Source organism: Heteronotia binoei, chromosome 8, assembly GCF_032191835.1.
Source record: "Heteronotia binoei isolate CCM8104 ecotype False Entrance Well chromosome 8, APGP_CSIRO_Hbin_v1, whole genome shotgun sequence".
Taxonomy (NCBI): Eukaryota; Metazoa; Chordata; class Lepidosauria; order Squamata; family Gekkonidae; genus Heteronotia; species Heteronotia binoei.
In genome coordinates this window covers 6596627-6614649 of record NC_083230.1, presented here as the reverse complement: position 1 = coordinate 6614649, position 18023 = coordinate 6596627, and the positions used below count along the sequence as shown (strand labels likewise).

Here is an 18023-nt window from a genome sequence, read left to right as displayed (position 1 = left end):
CAAAAACACAACAACAATAAAACAACAATAATAAAACACAACAATAAACAACAACAATAGAAACACAACAATAAAAACACAACAACATTCTACTCTTAGGACAGAATGGACTCCATTTTTTGCTATCAGCCCAAAGGGCAGAATGGACTGTATAGTAGCCTATGAATCCATAGGACAGAATGGAGTCCATTCCATCCTATGGGCCTATAGGATACAATGGAGTTCATTCTGTCCAATGGACCCATAACAAATTTGGTCTGGATAGCATCAGTTGTGTGGAAAAACAGTAAAGGCAATAAACATATCATAAATGGAGTACGATTGTGAGAGTTCACCATCCCAAGGCAATAAATCTAAAGTTCTCCACTCTCACACAAATACTTCAACCTCCCTAGCCTGCTGCAGATCCACCTTAATCAGGCCACCTTTCTAATTCTCTTTTTAATCTTCCTTTCTAATCCACTAATCAGTTGCAGTTCGATCATGGGTTGTTCCCTCTAGGGCTTTTTTGCAGAAAAATCCAACAGGAACTCATTTGCATATTAGGCTACACCCCCTGATGTCACCATTGTTTTATACAGGGCCTTTTTTGTAGAAAAAGCCCCGCAGTAACTCATTTGCATACTAAGCCACATCCCCTGACATCAAGCCAGCCAGAACTGCATTCCTGTGCATTCCTGCTAGTAGTAGATAGGGGGCCCCTATCATCATCAAGCCGCATTCCAAAGTGACAGCTGCCCTGCCCTCACATGCACGTGCACACGCAAAAAACAAATGCCATATATTTCCTTATGGGGGAGTGACACAACAGTCCCCGATGGGAGGCTAGGGATCCGCCCACCCCAAGGAATGCTGGATGTTTCCTAAGGGGGAAAGGAGGGTCAGCCACAGGTGTAGAAGGCTTCATATTGTTTGGGGAAAGCGTGTTTTGCAACGCAGACATTATTAAGAGAATTGTGGAGATGCAACGGCTCAAAGCGGACATAGTTTGGAGAGGAGTCATACCCAACGGATAAAATGATGGCCTTAAAACTGAACACGGCTAACCTTATACGTGTAACATGTCCCTTTAACATCAGGTTGCATCAGGTTGCGTGTCGATACAACTCATGCTCTTTAACTTGTTCATTAATGATCCGGAGTCGGGAGTAAGCAGCAAAGTGGCCAAGTTTGCAGATGACACTAAATTGTTCAGGGTGGTGAGAACCAGAGAGGATTGCAAGGCACTCCAAAGGGGTCTGTAGAGGCTGGGTGACAACGTGGCAGATGAGGTTCAATGTGGCAAAGTGCAAAGTAATGCACATCGGGGCCAAGAATCCCGGCTACAAATACAAGTTGATGGAGTGTGAACTGGTAGAGACTGACCAAGAGAGAGATCTTGGGGTCGTGGTAGATAACTCACTAAAAAAATGTCAAGACAGTGTGTGATTGCAATAAAAAAGGCCAACACCACGCTGGGAATTATTAGGAAGGGGATTGAAAACAAAGCAGCCAGTATCATAATGCCCCCCTGTATAAATCGATGGTGTGGGCTCATTTGGAATACTGTGTACAGCTCTGGTCACCGCACCTCAAAAAGGGTATTACAGCATTGGAAAAAAGTGTAGAAAAGGGCAACGAGAATGATTAAAGGTTTGGAACACTTTCCCTTTGAAGAAAGGTTAAAACGCTTGGGGCTCTTTAGCTTGGAGAAACATCGACTGCAGGGTGACACGATAGATTATACAAGGTTATGCATGGGATGGAGAAAGCAGAGAAAGAAGTATTTTTCTCCCTTTCTCACAATACAAGAACTCGTGGGCATTCAATGAAATTGCTGATCAGTCAGGTTAAAACAAATAAAAGGAAGTACTTCTTCACCCAAAGGGTGATTAACATGTGGAATTCACTGCCACAGGAGGTGATGGAGGCTACAAGCATAGCCAGCTTCAAGGGGGGGGGGGGTTAGATGAAAATCTGGAGCAGAGGCTATCAGCCACAATGTGTGTGTGTGTGTGTATATTGGCCACTGTGTGACACAGAGTGTTGGCCTGATCCAACACGGCTTCTCTTATGTTCTAATCATCATCTGCAACTTGTGTTTCACAACTTGGTGCACACTTAAAGTCACTGTTACTTACTTGAGCCCTTTTTAAGATTGGCAATGTGTGGTGATTAACATGTTCTTCTTCTTTCCATTGAAGAACCTTTCTGACTATCTCCATCAGAAAACACTGACTCCAATTGTCTTCTTCAGAAACCAACTCTTTGGCTACTGAGCCAGATGAAAGACCAAATGCCAAAGACCCCTTTTCCTCCAGGACAGCTGCTTTTATTTCTCTAGCAGCTGATGCTGACCAATCAGAGAGTGTGTAGAGCAACCAATCACATTAGCTTTCCACTCAAGGAAAGATTAACTCTCGAGCTCCCTGACTCTCTGAAATGAGCAGTATTTTAAAAGCTTGCTTTCCTAGTATAATCCATGGCAGGGCTGTTTGTGTGATGTGCTCTCAATTCCTATCTGCTGTCGCAGGCCTGTGGTTTTTTTCTCTGTCAGTTATGGATGATATAAGACTTTAAGGCTTTCAGGTCTTTAAAAATCCAGGCTTCTTATTTTAAAAGAAGTCAAAACTCATGGCTTGATCAAATCTTGAATTCGGACGATAATAAGGAAACAAAGGCAGTGTGTTCATTGTTTTAAAAATAGTGTCATTATTTCTCTGTTTGTCGGAAAGCTCTTGAGGTTGCCAGTAGTAAAATTGCTTTAGCTTCATCCACTATCCCCCCTCCCCACCATCTCTGGGCCAGGCAATGAATAAACGTGTATTATAGCCTTATAATCCTTGCCAAGTTCCCACATGGCTAATGCCATTTGCACGGCTAATTTCTCTCCACTGTTTCAGATGGATGTAGCTAGTGTAATTGGCTTTTCATGGTTAATTGATGAAGAGTCATAGGAGGAAAATCAGCCAAACAGTTTAAAATACCACAAATTACAAGTTGCATATATTTTTGTAACATTGATTTGCTCCTGCTGCTGGAGTATGTTACCATTGTTTTAATCCAGCAGACATGGAGGCCCGTAAGTGGAAAAGGAAGACCACTGATTGCTAGTCAGAACTGCTTTCCTTCTTCAGGCACTGCCAGCGCTTCAGGCAGGTCTTTAGGATGCTGTCTGTCTTGATTAATATATAAGTAAAATCTATGATGCCTGCCATCCCAGCAAAATGTAATCTAATTAGTGAAATTTTAAGCATTCCTGATGTTTTCACTCCCACACATGCATGGGAAGATTTCCGTGTTCTCAGCTGTGAAAAGTCATGGGCAATTTTGTATAAACTGGAAAATCCATTACTTCTCTGACAAACATGTATCCTTAGCTATGGTTTTAATCTTTAGATCCTACTCCAGATGGATGGGCTGGGTTTTCTCTATGTAATTCTGTGTTCTTGAAGGCTGAGCCAACATTTGTTTACTATTTTAGCCCTCTAGCCTTGGGAGCTCGTCTTTATGGCACACGTTTTAGGCTAGAGTTGTGTTTCTGCTTTGTTGCTTGGGTACACGTAATCTCAGCTGTTTGCATGATTGCCTGGAGCCATCATTAGTTGTTTCTTTTTTTGTCCCCTAGTCTGCAACTTCTGTGTCTGTGCCGACAATCATCAGTAATTTTACTGAAGCTAAGTCCCTTGGATAAACCTCGCCCAGAGGATCACCTTTCATGCTGGGATGTCGTGTGATGTAGCTGGGGAACATGGAGAAGGAAGGTTACTGAGTCCCAGTTTTATTCTTTTGATCCTAGCACAAGGAGTGAAAACTGCCAGTGGCATAGCTGAGGTCAGCACAAGGACTGCTCTGAGTCAGATCAAGCAAACCTGTGCTACAGTTCTTTCAAAGATTAAGAAACACAGCTGGCATTATTCAGGCAGTCCCGGACTGTAAGCAAAAACTTCATTGCCTTTGTTCCATTTTGGAAAAACATCATCATATCTTTTATATTTGTACATCCATCTACTAGAATCAAGATGTATGTCTTTCTAGAAATGGGTTGCACATTTGCACCAATATCTTCCTTGGTTAACTGGACCTTTACATGGAATTAGAACCTTGCTTGACCTATTTATCTGATCTGAGTAGGGCTGAGTGAATTCTCCTCTTTCTGTTCCAGGCCTCAGCACATTTGGGTGCCAGGCTGCCATTGCAGGTTGACATTTTGCTTGTGGCAAATACAAGATCTGGCACCCCCTTCCCACTTGTTTCTTTCATCTCCTACCTGCCTGCCCCACTTTCCCTCTCATCCCGTGCCTCACTGTCCTTCCACCCCACCTTTCCCCTCCCACCTTCTCTTTTTGTTCCTGCTCCTTCAGCCAGCCACTGTTCTGGTGGGTCTCTCTAGCAGCTCTCACCCAGGCATAAATAATCCCATGTTTTACTGCTCACGTGCTTGGCTTTCCCCCATACGATTGTTGGAGAGAGGAAGTGTGTGTGTGTGTGAATCCATGCTACCCTCAAGTCCTTGGAGAAAGTGTGGGATAGTTATATAATTGTGGGATGATTTTATAAAAACTGAAATTAGGCCTCTGTTGTCTCTGGTACATTCTGTATCAGTCTCTTATTCCTTTCTTTGGTTCATCTTCCCATAAGACTTTGCAGCCTTCCTGTTCATAGGCATTGCTTTGCCTGTCCCCTTCTGCCTGGGAACATATGAACATATGAAGCTGCCTCATACTGAATCAGACCCTCGTTCTATCAAAGTCAGTATTGTCTACTCAGACTGGCAGCAGCTCTCCAGGGTCTCGAGCTGAGGTTTTTCACGCCTATTTGCCTGGACCCTTTTTAGTTGGAGATGCTGGGGATTGAACCTGGGACCTTCTGCTTACCAAGCAGATACTCTACCACTGAGCCCCTCCCCTAAAGTCAGTATTGTCTACTCAGACTGGCAGCTCTCCAGGGTCTCAAGCTGAGGCTTTTCACGCCTATGTGCCTGGACCCTTTTTAGTTGGAGATGCTGGGGATTGAACCTGGGACCTTCTGCTTACTAAGCAGATGCTCTACTACTGAGGCACCATTCCTCCCCATAGCTTACATTCCAAGAGACATGGGTACCAAGCAGAATCTAAATATTCTGATTGCCAGTTTGGGAGGGAGATACCTTAGCTCCTCATCTTGTGTGAAAAGCTGTCTCAAGCTTCTTGACCTAACAGATAGTAAACTAACTCTGAACAAAGTTCATATGGTCAACCTATGTGGGACTGGGTGTTCTTGGCAAGTTCATCATTTTCTTGGTTTGACAATGCAAAAGATATATATTGCCCATGTTAACCTTTGTTCAGGGCTGTTTGCCAATAACTCTTGTGAGGGTCCTTGGTGAACAGACAAGAATATTCAGTCTAAATTAAATATACAGTGCACTTATAACAGGTATTAGGTTTTTCTGTTATTGGAATTTGCTATAATCTATTGAGTATTACTTGTGAATGGTTTTAAGAATGAATGAATGATTACTTATTAATGGGATTTCTATTCCACCCTATACAGCGTAAAATCATTCAGTACAATAAATATATTTTAAAAATTGCTAAGATTACCTCAAATCAAAGGACAGCAAGATAGCAATTGGTATTCATTTTTTGGGTCTAGTCAGATGTAAAAATCAGATATTTACTAAATATGTCTGCTCAATTTAGATGGACAATTTAAAAGAGTATGAGCAGGTTTTAGCCATTTTAAGCATGTCCTATTAGACATCTGCTACCTCAACTAAAAGCCTGGTGAAATAGCTCCGTCTTACAGGTCCTGTGGAACTGTGGCAGGTCCCACAGGGCCCTAATCTCTGTGGGGAGCTCATTCCACCAGGCCGAGGCCAGGACCAAAAAGGCCCTGGTCCTAGTTGAAGCTAGACAGACATCTTATGGGGCGGGGTTAATAAATAGTTTTTGTTCAGAGCAACAGTTATCTCTATATCTTACTCTCTGGAGGCCTGGGTTCCCTGGCCAGTCTTCATCCATCCATAAAAAAGAACCCTAGTGGAGCTGGGGATCCCAGGCAGAGTCCTGGATCTCCAGATTCCCCAAAAATAATGTAGTAGATTTATTCATAGATAGACAAAGAACTATGTGTATATTTATTTGCTTAATTTCTACCCCACTTTTCTTCCCAATGGGGAATCAAAATGGCTCTTCTCCCTTTTATCCTAGGACAACCCTTTGAGGTAGGTTAGGCTGACAGCATGTGTCTGTTCCAAGGCCACCAAGCATTCATTCTCATTCTCTCTCTCTCTCATCTAGCTATCTAGCCGTCCATCTGTCCGTCCGTCCATCCATCCATCCATCCATCCATCCATCCATCCATACATACATAAGTGCATTTCATATGTTAACTGTGCATAGCCAAGACAACCAAAAGGGTTGGGTTTTTTTTAACCCTGTAACATCAGGACAGTAACATCAGGAATCTCCTAGGGCCTTAATTGGGATATTGTTTGAGAGGATAGTTCAGGATAGGGTTGCCACTTCAGTCCTCAAGTCCCAGCAGGGGTTCTCTTGCTTTTGGGGGGGGGGGGCTTTTTAAAACAACTTTATTAGCAAACTTGAGATTGTTACAGCAATATCACTGGAAAGAAGACATACATGGTAAAGTGAAGCATGTACGTTAAACTATTAGTTACCAAACACAGATATGGGAGTATACAATCTAGTTACTGAAGCATTCTCGCATAGAAAATAGCTCTAAGTGAAGAACCAAGGGTAGTCTTAGAGATGCAGTATACAACCCAAAAATATGGAAGAAGGAAAAGGATATAAGGGAGAAAAAAGCTGAAAGAGAAGAATAGAATAAGATAAGAAGGGTAGATTTTACAATGGTAGACAGCCAAGGAGTGTCAGATAAGCTGGAGATATAGGTGAGAAAGGGGAACCATAGAAATTCAAAGTTAGAATCAAAGGTACCAGACTCTTTTTCACAAGTAATTGAGGTTATTTTATCCATCAAGCAAAAGACACATGCTTTAGATAACCATTCTGTAACAGAAGGAATACTATCAGCTTTCCAACAACGGGCCAGGACTGCTTTAGCAGCAGAACAAAGAATAGCCATGAGGTCTTTACGTATTAAAGGAATGTTAGTAGTAGTATCTCCCCAGTGGTTAAGTAGCATCAGTTTAGGAAGTAGTGGTATTGAATAGGAAGTGATGGTAAATATTTGTTGTTGGATGGTCTGCTGCTTTGGGGGGCTTTGATCTACCACCAGCCAGCTGGCAGGGGAAACCTCAAACCCAAACAGGGATGTTGCTGTGCAATGTCCCCGATGCAATGATGTCACTTCTGGGTGATATCATCATACTGGGGACATTGTGCAGCGACACTCCGGTTTTTTGGCAAATTCTATGGATCTTCATTGTTGTCTCAGTGGTGTCCTGCACATGGATACTGCACTCAAGCTTGAACCCTGCTTCAGAGACTCCAATAGCTAGCCTTAACTTGTTTTCCCTATCACTCTGGGGAGCAGGCTTCTATTGAATATGCCTGGAGTGAGGGGAAAGTGCCCTTCATACTCAGTTTCTTCTTAACCGCCGCTCAGGATACGCCTACCTCACTGTGTTCCTCTCCTAATTAATTCAGTGCCCACTGGTGGGTCATTGAATGAGTTAGTGGAGGACTGGTACCCCCAGTTCTTCACTGCCATTGATGACATCGCTCCCTGGCACCCTCTTCGTTGTTGCACCAAAGCTGCTCCTTGGTATACCATGGAGCTGCTGAGGATGAAACGGCAAATTAGACAGCTAGAGCGATTGTGACGACGTGTTCATGAAGAAGAGTCAAGAACCTCTTATAGAACGTTTATGAAGGTCAATGAAGGGGCTATGAAGTCCGCTAAGAAAGAGTTCTGTGCGACCTCCATAGAGTCTGCAAGGTCGCGCCCAGCCCAACTTTTTAGAGTAATTCGGTCATTAACAGTCTTGCCATCAGGCAATCAAAATGGTAGAGAATTGGATATTGGCTCTGAGGCTTTTGCGACATATTTCGCAAATAAAATCCTGACTCTCCGCCAGGACCTACCCGCCACAATTGATACAGTACACGAGCTGGAAACCCCTTGGCTGTCTCCTGGTCCTATATTGGACTGTTTCAGCTGGCTCTTACCGGAGGATGTGGACAAGATACTGGCTGCAGTGAAGCCTACCACTTGCCCCCTGGATCCCTGTCCATCCTGGCTGGTGAAAGCTAGCCCGGATGATATCAGGGGCTCTCTGGGTTATATTGTCAACCTGTCCCTTTCGACAGAGAAATTGAAGCAGGCAGTGGTTTATCCTCTTTTGAAAAAAACCATCATTAGACCCTGGGGTCTTGGCCAACTACTGCCCAGTTTCAAATTTACCGTTTCTGGGTAAGATAATTGAGAAAGCGGTGGCGGAGCAGTTACAGGTTTTCCTGGAAGGAACATCCACCTTGGACCCATTCCATTCCGGCTTTCGCCCAGGCCATGGGACGGAGACTGTCCTAGTCGCTCCCACAGATGACCTAAGATGGTACCTGGATCAAGGTGGGTCAGCGCTGCTGATACTTCTCAATCTGTCAGCAGCATTTGACACAGTTGATTACGACCTTATGACCCACCACCCTGCCATCACCGGATTTTGGGGGGTGGCCTTACAATGGTTCTCCTCCTTTCTCCGGGGACGGGGACAAAGGGTGGTGCTTGGCAAGCAGACTTCCTTGCGGCATCCACTTATATATGGAGTGCCACAGGGAACCATTCTCTCGCTAATATTATTTAACATCTATATGTGCCCCCTTGCCCAGATTTTCCAAGGTTTTGGGCTGGGTTGCCACCAGTACGCTGATGACACCCAGCTCTATCTGTTGATGAGTGGCTGGCCAGTTGCAGTCCCTGATCAGTTGTCTGAGGCTTTGGGAGCCGTGGCTGGGTGGTTACAACAGAGCCGGCTGAAATTGAATCCAGCTAAGACAGAGGTCCTGTACCTGAGTTGGGGTGGGATGGGTATGGGTATCAAGCTCCCAGATTTAGATGGTGCCACATTGCTGCCCAACAGATGAAGAGCTTAGGAGTGACCTTGGATGCCTCCCTTTCCATGGAGGCTCAGATCACGATGGTTGCCAGGTCTGCCTTTTGTTATCTTCGGCAGATCAGGCAGCTAGCACATCTATCCGCCAAGGTCCTGGCTACAGTGATCTATGCAATGGTCACTTCCAGACTAGACTACTGTAACTTGCTCTATGCTGGCTTACCCTTAAGACTGATCCGGAAACTGCAGCGGGTGCAGAATGCAGCAGCTCGCCTGCTGACTACACCACCTTTACGGGTGGGCATTCAGCCAGCACTCCACAGTCTGCACTGGCTGCCCATTGAGTACTGGATCCACTTCAAGGTTTTAGTTCTAACGCCTTACGTGACCTGGGACCAACATACCTGCAGGACTGTCTCCTTCCATATATGCCCAGGAGGTCATTACATTTGGCCTCCCAACATCTGTTGGCCATCCCTGGCCCAAGAGATGCCCGCCTCAACTAGGGCCAGGGCTTTTTCAATTCTGGCCCCAACCTGGTGGAATCAGCTCCCTACTGACATCTGGGCCCTTCCTGGCTTATTAGCCTTCCATAGGGCCTGTAAAACGAAGTTGTTCTGCCAGGCTTTTAGCTGAGGCTGCAGGCTTCTATTCTTGATCAGGTTGACCTCCCCAGCCAGCACTGTCATCTGTGCTAGAAAATGGAATAAAAACAGCCACCTCTATGAGATATCATGATGTGAGACGGCTAGGCTGGGCAATATGTGATATGGTAATCTGAGTAATCTGGAAGTGCTCTGGCTGACTTTTATTTAAGCATACTTATTCCTCTCCAGATGTTGACCTGGGAAGAAATGGCTGTGCAGGTTGCAGCAAAAGACAGTTGCACACAAGGTTCCCATTCCCTGGGAGGAGGTAGGGGATTCCCCACTTTTGGGGCTTCTGTCTGCCACTAGCCATCTGGCTGGCAGGGAAACCCCACCTCCAAACAGTGATGTCACTATGCAACATCGTCAATGTGATGACATCACACAGAAGTTACATCATCACATCAGAGACGTTGCTTGGCAATGGCGTGTGGTTTGAGGGCAAAACTCTGCGTATTGAGGACAATTTTACTGTAGAGTTTTGCCCTCATACCAGAACATCACCATGTGGCATCCCTGACATGATGATGTCATTTCCACATGATGACATCGCATCAGTGACATTGTGCGGCAGCACTGCTGTTTGGGGGGGGAGCCCCACCTCACTCCCAGAAGGCTCCCTCCCACCCCCCACTAGGTGCATGGTGAATACCTGGCAACCCTAGTTGTACACCTTATTGATTGGCTGACACCCCCCCATCATTTCACAACAAATTAAAGAAATAACCCTTCCACTCTCTCTACAGCATTGTTGCACTTTTTAAAAAGGTTTCCTTTTTCAATTAACAAGAGATAGGTCAATTGATAAACATTCATGCAGTAATGTTTGCTAACAGGCTTCCTAAATCATGAAAGAAGGATGAAACTGATGGTTGAGCTGGTACTGGATCCCCTGGTAAGCAGTAAGCACACGTCACAAATTGGTTGCAAGGTTGGACCTACCCTGTGGAGATCTCTTTTTATATGCATTTGTCTTCCCCCTGTAGCTAGTCATGACTAATTTGTACCACTGCTTTCAAATTAGTGTCAAATTATCATTGTTGTGTGTGTTTGTGTGTATTAAACAAGTACTGACATTCATGAAATCCTGCAGCATCCATTCAGCACAGGTACAGCTGGTTTTCTGTTGCCCGCCATTTTTTATTTTAGGTATAATGGGGAGATTTATTATTAGAATTATGCATTCAGAAGAGTTCTCACCAGGTAATAAATAAATGCATACATTGGATGAATCCTCTAAACTGGAGAATATATGGTTGGCAAATCCAAGTAGGAATTGAAAGACTTGCTATTGTGAACTGCAGTCAAAAGACAGTATGCCAAGAAATGTCAAAGCTGGTTGTGAGAACAATGGTGGCATACAAACATATATCTTTTACATGTTATTTCACTTCTAATGAATTGAAGCAAAGCTTTTCATACTTCAAAAAGTTAACAAGAACTTTATTTCCTTGAAATAATTATAAGCACTTGCATTTGTAATGAAGTTTTCATTCTAAAGATTTTTTTATGAATTGTGGCCTCAATAGGAAGTGATGAAAACATATGCAAAAATGCACAAGTTTTGATTCTAGACTTAATTTCAAGGTGTTGATCTTAACCTTTTAGGTCCTGAGTGGTCAGAGACTAACACACCTGCAGGACTGCCTCTTCCCTTGTGTACCCTGAAGGGCCTAATGTTCGACTAATCAACATCTACTCATAATCCCTGGCCTAAAAGATGTTCAGTTTGCCTCAACTAGGAGCATGGCCTTTTTGGCCCTGGCCCCAACCTGGTGAAATGAGCTCCCAATAGAGATCAGAACCCTGGTTGATTTGTTACAATTTCACTGGGCCTGCAAAATTGAGCTATTCCACCAGGCTTTCAGTTGAGGCTATGGATGTCCAGTTAATATCAGTCCTTCGTGCTCAAACTACTGCCCAAACCACTGTAAAATTGTTCTGCTTTGATCAGTGCTGGCTGGTAACTATGGAACTGGAGCCGATGAGGCAGGCGATATTTACTAATTGTTAAGACAGAACTGTAGCAGTAGAATTTTTTAGTATGTCATCTGATCGTTGTTCTAGTTTTAATCAATGTTTTGGGATTTTAATGTAGTACTGCTATTAATTTTTATGTTGTGACCTGCCCTAAGCCTGCTTGCTGGAAGGATGGGATAGAAATGAAATGAAATGAAATAATCTGCTTAGATACTCTTTGCAAAGTATCTGCAAACTAGGGTTGCCAACCTCCAGATGGAGCCTGGAGTTCATCTGCAGTTACAACTGATCTCCAGTCTGCAGGGATCAAAGAAAATGGCCATTTCTGAGAGCAAACTGTATGGTGTGCCATGGATTCCCCCTACCAGCATTGCTCCCCAATCTCCAGGGATTTCCCCAGGCTGGAGTTGGCAACCATAATTCATATATTGGAAAGCTGCTCTCTAGCATCTGGCTGTGAATTCTAGCTTGGAAAATTCCTGGAGATTTGAGAGTAGTGGGGAGTGGGAAGACTACAGTTTGGGGATGGGAGGGAATTCATCAGGGTCTACTCTCCAAAGCTGCCAGTCTAGAGTTCAATTGTAGTTCTATGAAAACTCCAGGCCCTACCTTGAGCTTGATGACCCTTGTGTGGCTTTGTGGTGATCCATATAGTGCCACATTTTTTGAAACACCAGGTCTCCAGTAGCTGCATGGTACAGCAGAATTTGCCTCATTGTTGGCTAGATACTGGATATCCACATCATTGCCTCTTCAAATGATTGCCAGTACCATGCACTGGATAAATAGGTAGCCTAGCCAACACAAATAGACCTCTGAATCCGCTTTATGTAGGCTTTCTTTTCCCCCAAATCAGTGTTTTCTTCAATGAGATTATATTGTGCTATTAATGAATGGTGTGCCTTGTTTGTTTATCCATTGTTTTTTTATATTTCTAGGGCAACAGCTACACACAGGGGCCAAGTTATATTTAAGGACGCCTTAGCCCAGCAGTTATGTGAACAAGGGGGTAAGGGTTTTTTCATTGAGAATATTACTCTCCAAAATTATATATATTATGCATTTACATATATTGCAGTTGTTTAAGCAGTTGGCCATAAAACATAACGAAGTTGCCTGTTCATAAGATGCTGCCGTGTTGTCATGCCAGTTTTTGCTGAAGCCTTGGGAAAGTTCTACCTTAGCTGCCTGAAATATAACAAAGCTGATCTATCATTGTCTGCTGTTTAGCTCCCAAATTTATATCTTTCCCACATTTGGGAGTGTGAGGAGATTAGGAGCAGCCAGGGGCAGTCATAGTCCATGGGAAATCGGGGCAGCTACTCCAAGCTCCCTGCTGAGGAGGATGACCACCCTTGGCCCCACCCCACCCTGGCCAAGGGGATAAAAGGAGATAAAGTTCCGGCTTTCTCTGCTGCAGCCACTTGCACCCAACCCCATCCTGGGGTCAGACAGCCAGCTTCTAGTGTTGGTTTCTGCCCACCTCACATGAGGTGAAGGCTGCCCCTTGCTTGGGCCCAGTGTGGGGAGGTGGAGGGAGGTCATTGATATGGGGCCTCATCTTGAGCTTTTGCACATGTAACCAGAATCGCTAAGACTATCCCTGGGAGCAACAACAACAACATACAACCCTCCCGCCGTTTTCTCTTACAGACATTTGTAGAATGTAAAAAAAAAGGTCTGTATCATGACCCACTACAAGGCTACCAAGCACTAGGGTGATCAGATGCTTACAGTTCTTTGCTGTCTTGTGGGCCTTATTTGGGTAGAAAGGTGGTATATAAATGTTTTAAACAAACACATTTGTTGACTTGAGGCATTGGCTCATATTAGGCCTGGTGGTGGAAAGTACCATTAAGTCACAGTCAACTTATTGCAATACTGTAGGGTAGGGGTGTTGAACTCATTTGTTATGAGGGCTGGATCTGACATAAATGGAACTTTTTAGGGCCAGGCCATGCATGTCATAAAATGTAATGCCAGGTATCAGAGATATAACTCCTGTATGGCCTGGGACCCGTCTACCTTCGGGACTGCCTTTCCCCACACGAGCCCCAGAGAGCACTACGATCAAGTTCGTTATATCTGTTAAAGATCCCTGGGCTAAAGGTTGCCCGTCTGACTACTACGAGGGCAAGAGCCTTTTCTGTGGCTGCACCAGCCCTCTGGAATGCCCTCCCTGAAGAGACCAGGGCCCTGCAGGATTTGCCGCAATTCCGCAGGGCCTGCAAGACATACCTGTTCAGGCAGGCTTTCAACAACTAATTGGAGGTGCTCTTAACATCTATGGGGGTGCGTAGTATCCACCATCCCACAGTATTAACATAAATAACTCTGAACAAGACAGAATGCCATCTGAAATGGTTTTTGAAATTGTATTTAAAATTGTTTTAATTTTAATATTTTAATAATGTTTTATTTTAATAATTTAAATTGTTATCAAATTGTTGACTGTTGTTAGCTGCCCTGAGCCCAACAGGGGAGCCCGGGATATAAAATAAATAAATACATACATACATACATACATACTTTATAAAGGATATAGACAAACGCAATTAAAGATATTTTTTACTTAAAATACAAACAAGCTTAAAACTCTTGCTATATTTTGTTTAAAATGGAAAGGTGGGGGAATAGTGGGAATTTCAATGCAATTTTTAAAATAAAACATCAAGAAAAAAAGACAAGGATCAGAGCAGATACAGAGCAGATACCTGGCATTTATAACCAAAAATATAAAATGCTCTGAGCTTAGGAAAACATGAAATGGCTGGGCATTGCAAGCTTCTTCTCCCTGCTCCCTGGTCTACTCAGATTGGCAGTGGCTCTCCTGTGTAATCTCCCCCTTTGGCTGTGAGTTCTCATGTTAAAGTACTCACTAGGCACCAGTTCTCAGGTCCATTCAGCAGAGACAAACTGACTCAAAGCATCAACCCTTTACATGCAAGGTCACACAACTCCAGCAAGCAGCAGCTTCTAACTAGCCATACAAAATGCTGGAAAGTGAAACTGAGCTCCACTCCATTGAAATACTTTGCAGCACAGACTAAGCTGCAAGGAAAACAGAGAATGGATTTTCCATTAAGGTCTCTGTGCCCAGATAGATTACTCCCAGAATAGTCTATCCGGGTACAGAGACCTTAATGGAAAATCCATTCCACATTTTCTTTGCAGCTTTGCAAGCTGAGAAGAGTTTCCTGCTGAAGCTGGCAAAGACAAGGCAGAAGGAGCTGGGAACTTTGGTGGCCTAGGAGTTTCAAAGGGTGAAGATAGGAGGGGGGAGAAAGAGCCATGGGTCTGATTAAAGCCCTGGGCGGGCCAGTTTCAACTTGCGGGCCATAAATTCAACACCCCTGCTGTGGAGTTTTTAAGGCAGATTTCAGAGGTGGTTTGACATTACCTGCCTCTGCATAGTGAACATGGACTTCCTTGGTGGTCTCCCATCCAAATACTAGCCAGGGCCAACCCTGCTTAGTTTCCGGGATCTGATGAGATTAGGCTATCCTGGGCTATCCTAGCCCTATACTTACATCATTCAAATATTTTCTTCTCTCCTTAAATCTCACAGCCTCATTTTCCATGCCATTCACTCACAATGATCTCTAAAATGGAAAGTGGATTTTTTTTTCTATGTGAATGCATTCTAAACAAGAAAAGCATGTGACAGCTTGGGTTCTTTGAAACATAATAAATGCTAGAAAATTGCTCTCTTAGGGCACTGACTATACTGAACATGCCTCTCTTGTTGGACTTGTTGCCTTTTTTACACTAAAGAAAAGGAAGAGGCTATGAAGAAAAAGCAATGATAAAACTGAAGCATGAAGACACACACATTCCAGGACTCCATATGTAGGAGCTTCCCATTCTTTTCTAAAAAGAAATACTTTGTGCACAAAAGTTTCCTCCTTAAGCATCAAGATGTGGGACACACTCTATGTGCATGGTGAATAGTTTTTTTTCATCAGCAAGAAAATGAAACCTCTACAGGCAAACTTCCAAATATCCATGGGGAGGAGGGCAGCTAATGTATTTGGAGCTGATGCATTAATTTGTCCAGAGTAGCTGCAGGGATGGTTGTCTCACCACAACAGGAGAGTAATCTGATATTTCTTTGTTTCTGTTTCACTGTTCTGTTTTTAATATATGTCAAATGTTGTTAAAAGGAAAAAAATCTGTGACTGCAAGTACACATTTTAAAAAAACCCAGCTTCATTTCAAACATTTCAAAATTCTACACATTTGCATCGTTATTTAATCCATGTTCAATCCAATCACACCTTTATTGGCATAATGAAAAGAGATATACAGAGACCTGTCAACCAAACGACAATCAGATATGTCTGTTCAAAGCATAAAAGGCTAAACTAAAATTAAGATCACAATAAAACCTGCTTAGAATAATTTTTGACAATTTCAGCCAAGAATTTGGCAACAGCTTTTGTGATATCGATTATGTTGTCATTTAGCAGGAAACGGCAATCAATCCTATTTTCTTGAATGTAGGACATTAAGGAAAGACTATCTAACAGAACTTTCCGAAGATTAATATACAATTGGCAGTTCAATAAAATAAGCTGGATGGAATCTGATGAGCTTGACCCGCATAGACAATGTCTATCGCTAATGGGGACTTGAAGAAATCTTCCATAGAGAACACTGGAGGGAAATGCATTCATCCTAGCCAGCATAAAAACTCTCCGATGTTGCGGATTATCTAGTTCAGATAAATATTTGGCCATTTTCCTGGCCGTCTGATCAAGTCCAAGTGAGGCAGGAGAGCAAGTATAGAATTGGACAGGACACAGTTTATGAGATTCTAGATCTATAATTCTCTGTTTGATAAATCTAAAATTATAAGATTCATCAGATGAAAATAGATCATCAATTGCAATTCCCATGTGTTTGAGCTTCGACATGATTCCATCTTGCCAAGCAGCATTATAAGGATCTCTTTTTAGGTAGCTGAGCAAGCTAGCTGGTTTAGCCCTATAAAACATCTGTAACCAATATTTAAACGTTAGAGTTCAAGCTTTTGTTTCAATCAGAGATTGGCCTGTTTCTGAACAGATTACAAAATAAGGAACGCAGTTGGGGATTCCTAAAAGTTGTCGCAGAAATGCAGCCTGGATATTTTCTATTTTTTGGTTCAGAGCATTAATCCACAGAGGGATGCCATACAAAATTTGTGATGGTGTTTTAGCATTAAAAGTTCTGATTGCAGCAGGCAAACATTGGTTACCTTTTTTATAATAAAACTGTTTAATTTGAGATGAAGAACAACCGGCTATATTTATTATTCTGTCACGGTGAACTGCCCATTTGAGATTGTAATTAAAGGTTATGCCCAGATATTTAAAGCATTTGAATTGCTCAATTTCCTGCTTGCCTATATACCATTTTTGTGGTTGCCAACTTTTAAAAAAGACCACAACCTTAGATTTGGAGTAGTTTGTAGCAAGTGAATTAAGCTGGCAGTAGTTGTTAAAAGCTTAGAATGATACATGCAAAAATATTCTTTGCTTCAAAACTCCTTTTCCGAGAGGAAAGGGCAGCAGAAGAGCTTTTACAACTTGGAGAGGTTCCCAAATTTTCTGTACAGGGAAAAGCTCCACATAGAAAGTTAGCAACAACAAAAATAGACTTCCAGTTTAATCTGTGTATTTCCTTTGAAGCAAGTTAGGGACTTCTGAATCCTATGTCTTTCAAGGGAGAGCTTCCTCTCACATTGGAATCCATAGGTCCTTACATTTGACTAAAAATGCCTATAATCTTTTGTGATGGTAAAAATTATAGAATGATGCAAAAATATGAAGTATTTGTTTTGCATGTGTGAAAAAACAGTACAAAATGCATAAATAAAAATGTTAATATCACATTTACCTTCCACCTCATTGAAATCTATTTTGTTTTTTGTAGCTCCAACAGAAGCCCCTTTGCATCCTCTTTTAGGTCAGTAAAATTGCTCTTGTTTTGTTTATTACACTTGGCATTTTATTTTACTAAATCTGAATTTTGTGCCTTTTATAATATTGAAATTGTTGCTTAAAGAAAACTCAGATGTTACACTTCCAAGATAAGTAAATATATTTCGTTTGATCACTGCTGTCCCATGGCTGTTCACTGATTTGTCTCAAACTTCCACATCCTAAATGTATAACCATTCAAATCTCTTGTCCTCAGGTGAGCAAAACAAGCTTTAAGAAAATGGGGGATTTTATTATGTATCTGCTGAGAATCTGACTTCCCTGCTTCTGCTGCACCAGAAATTGAAACCATTTAGCCAGAATAACTATCGGACGGAAATAGGGTTGCCAAGTCCAATTTAAGAAATATCTGGGGACTTTGGGGGTGGAGCCAGGAGACATTGGGGGCAGAGCCGAGAGCAAGGGTGTGAC

The 18023-nt window shown here is 42.8% G+C and overlaps 1 protein-coding gene across 1 annotated transcript in view; it reads left to right on the top strand.

Annotated features, from left to right (window-relative positions):
* Positions 1-18023, top strand: part of RELN (reelin) — a 659346-nt gene that overhangs the window by 142089 nt on the left and 499234 nt on the right. Inside the window, exons 4-5 of the mRNA XM_060246073.1 lie at positions 12567-12637; positions 17545-17577. Of these exons, the coding sequence (XP_060102056.1) occupies positions 12567-12637; positions 17545-17577 (104 nt within the window). The remainder of the gene's footprint in view (positions 1-12566; positions 12638-17544; positions 17578-18023) is intronic.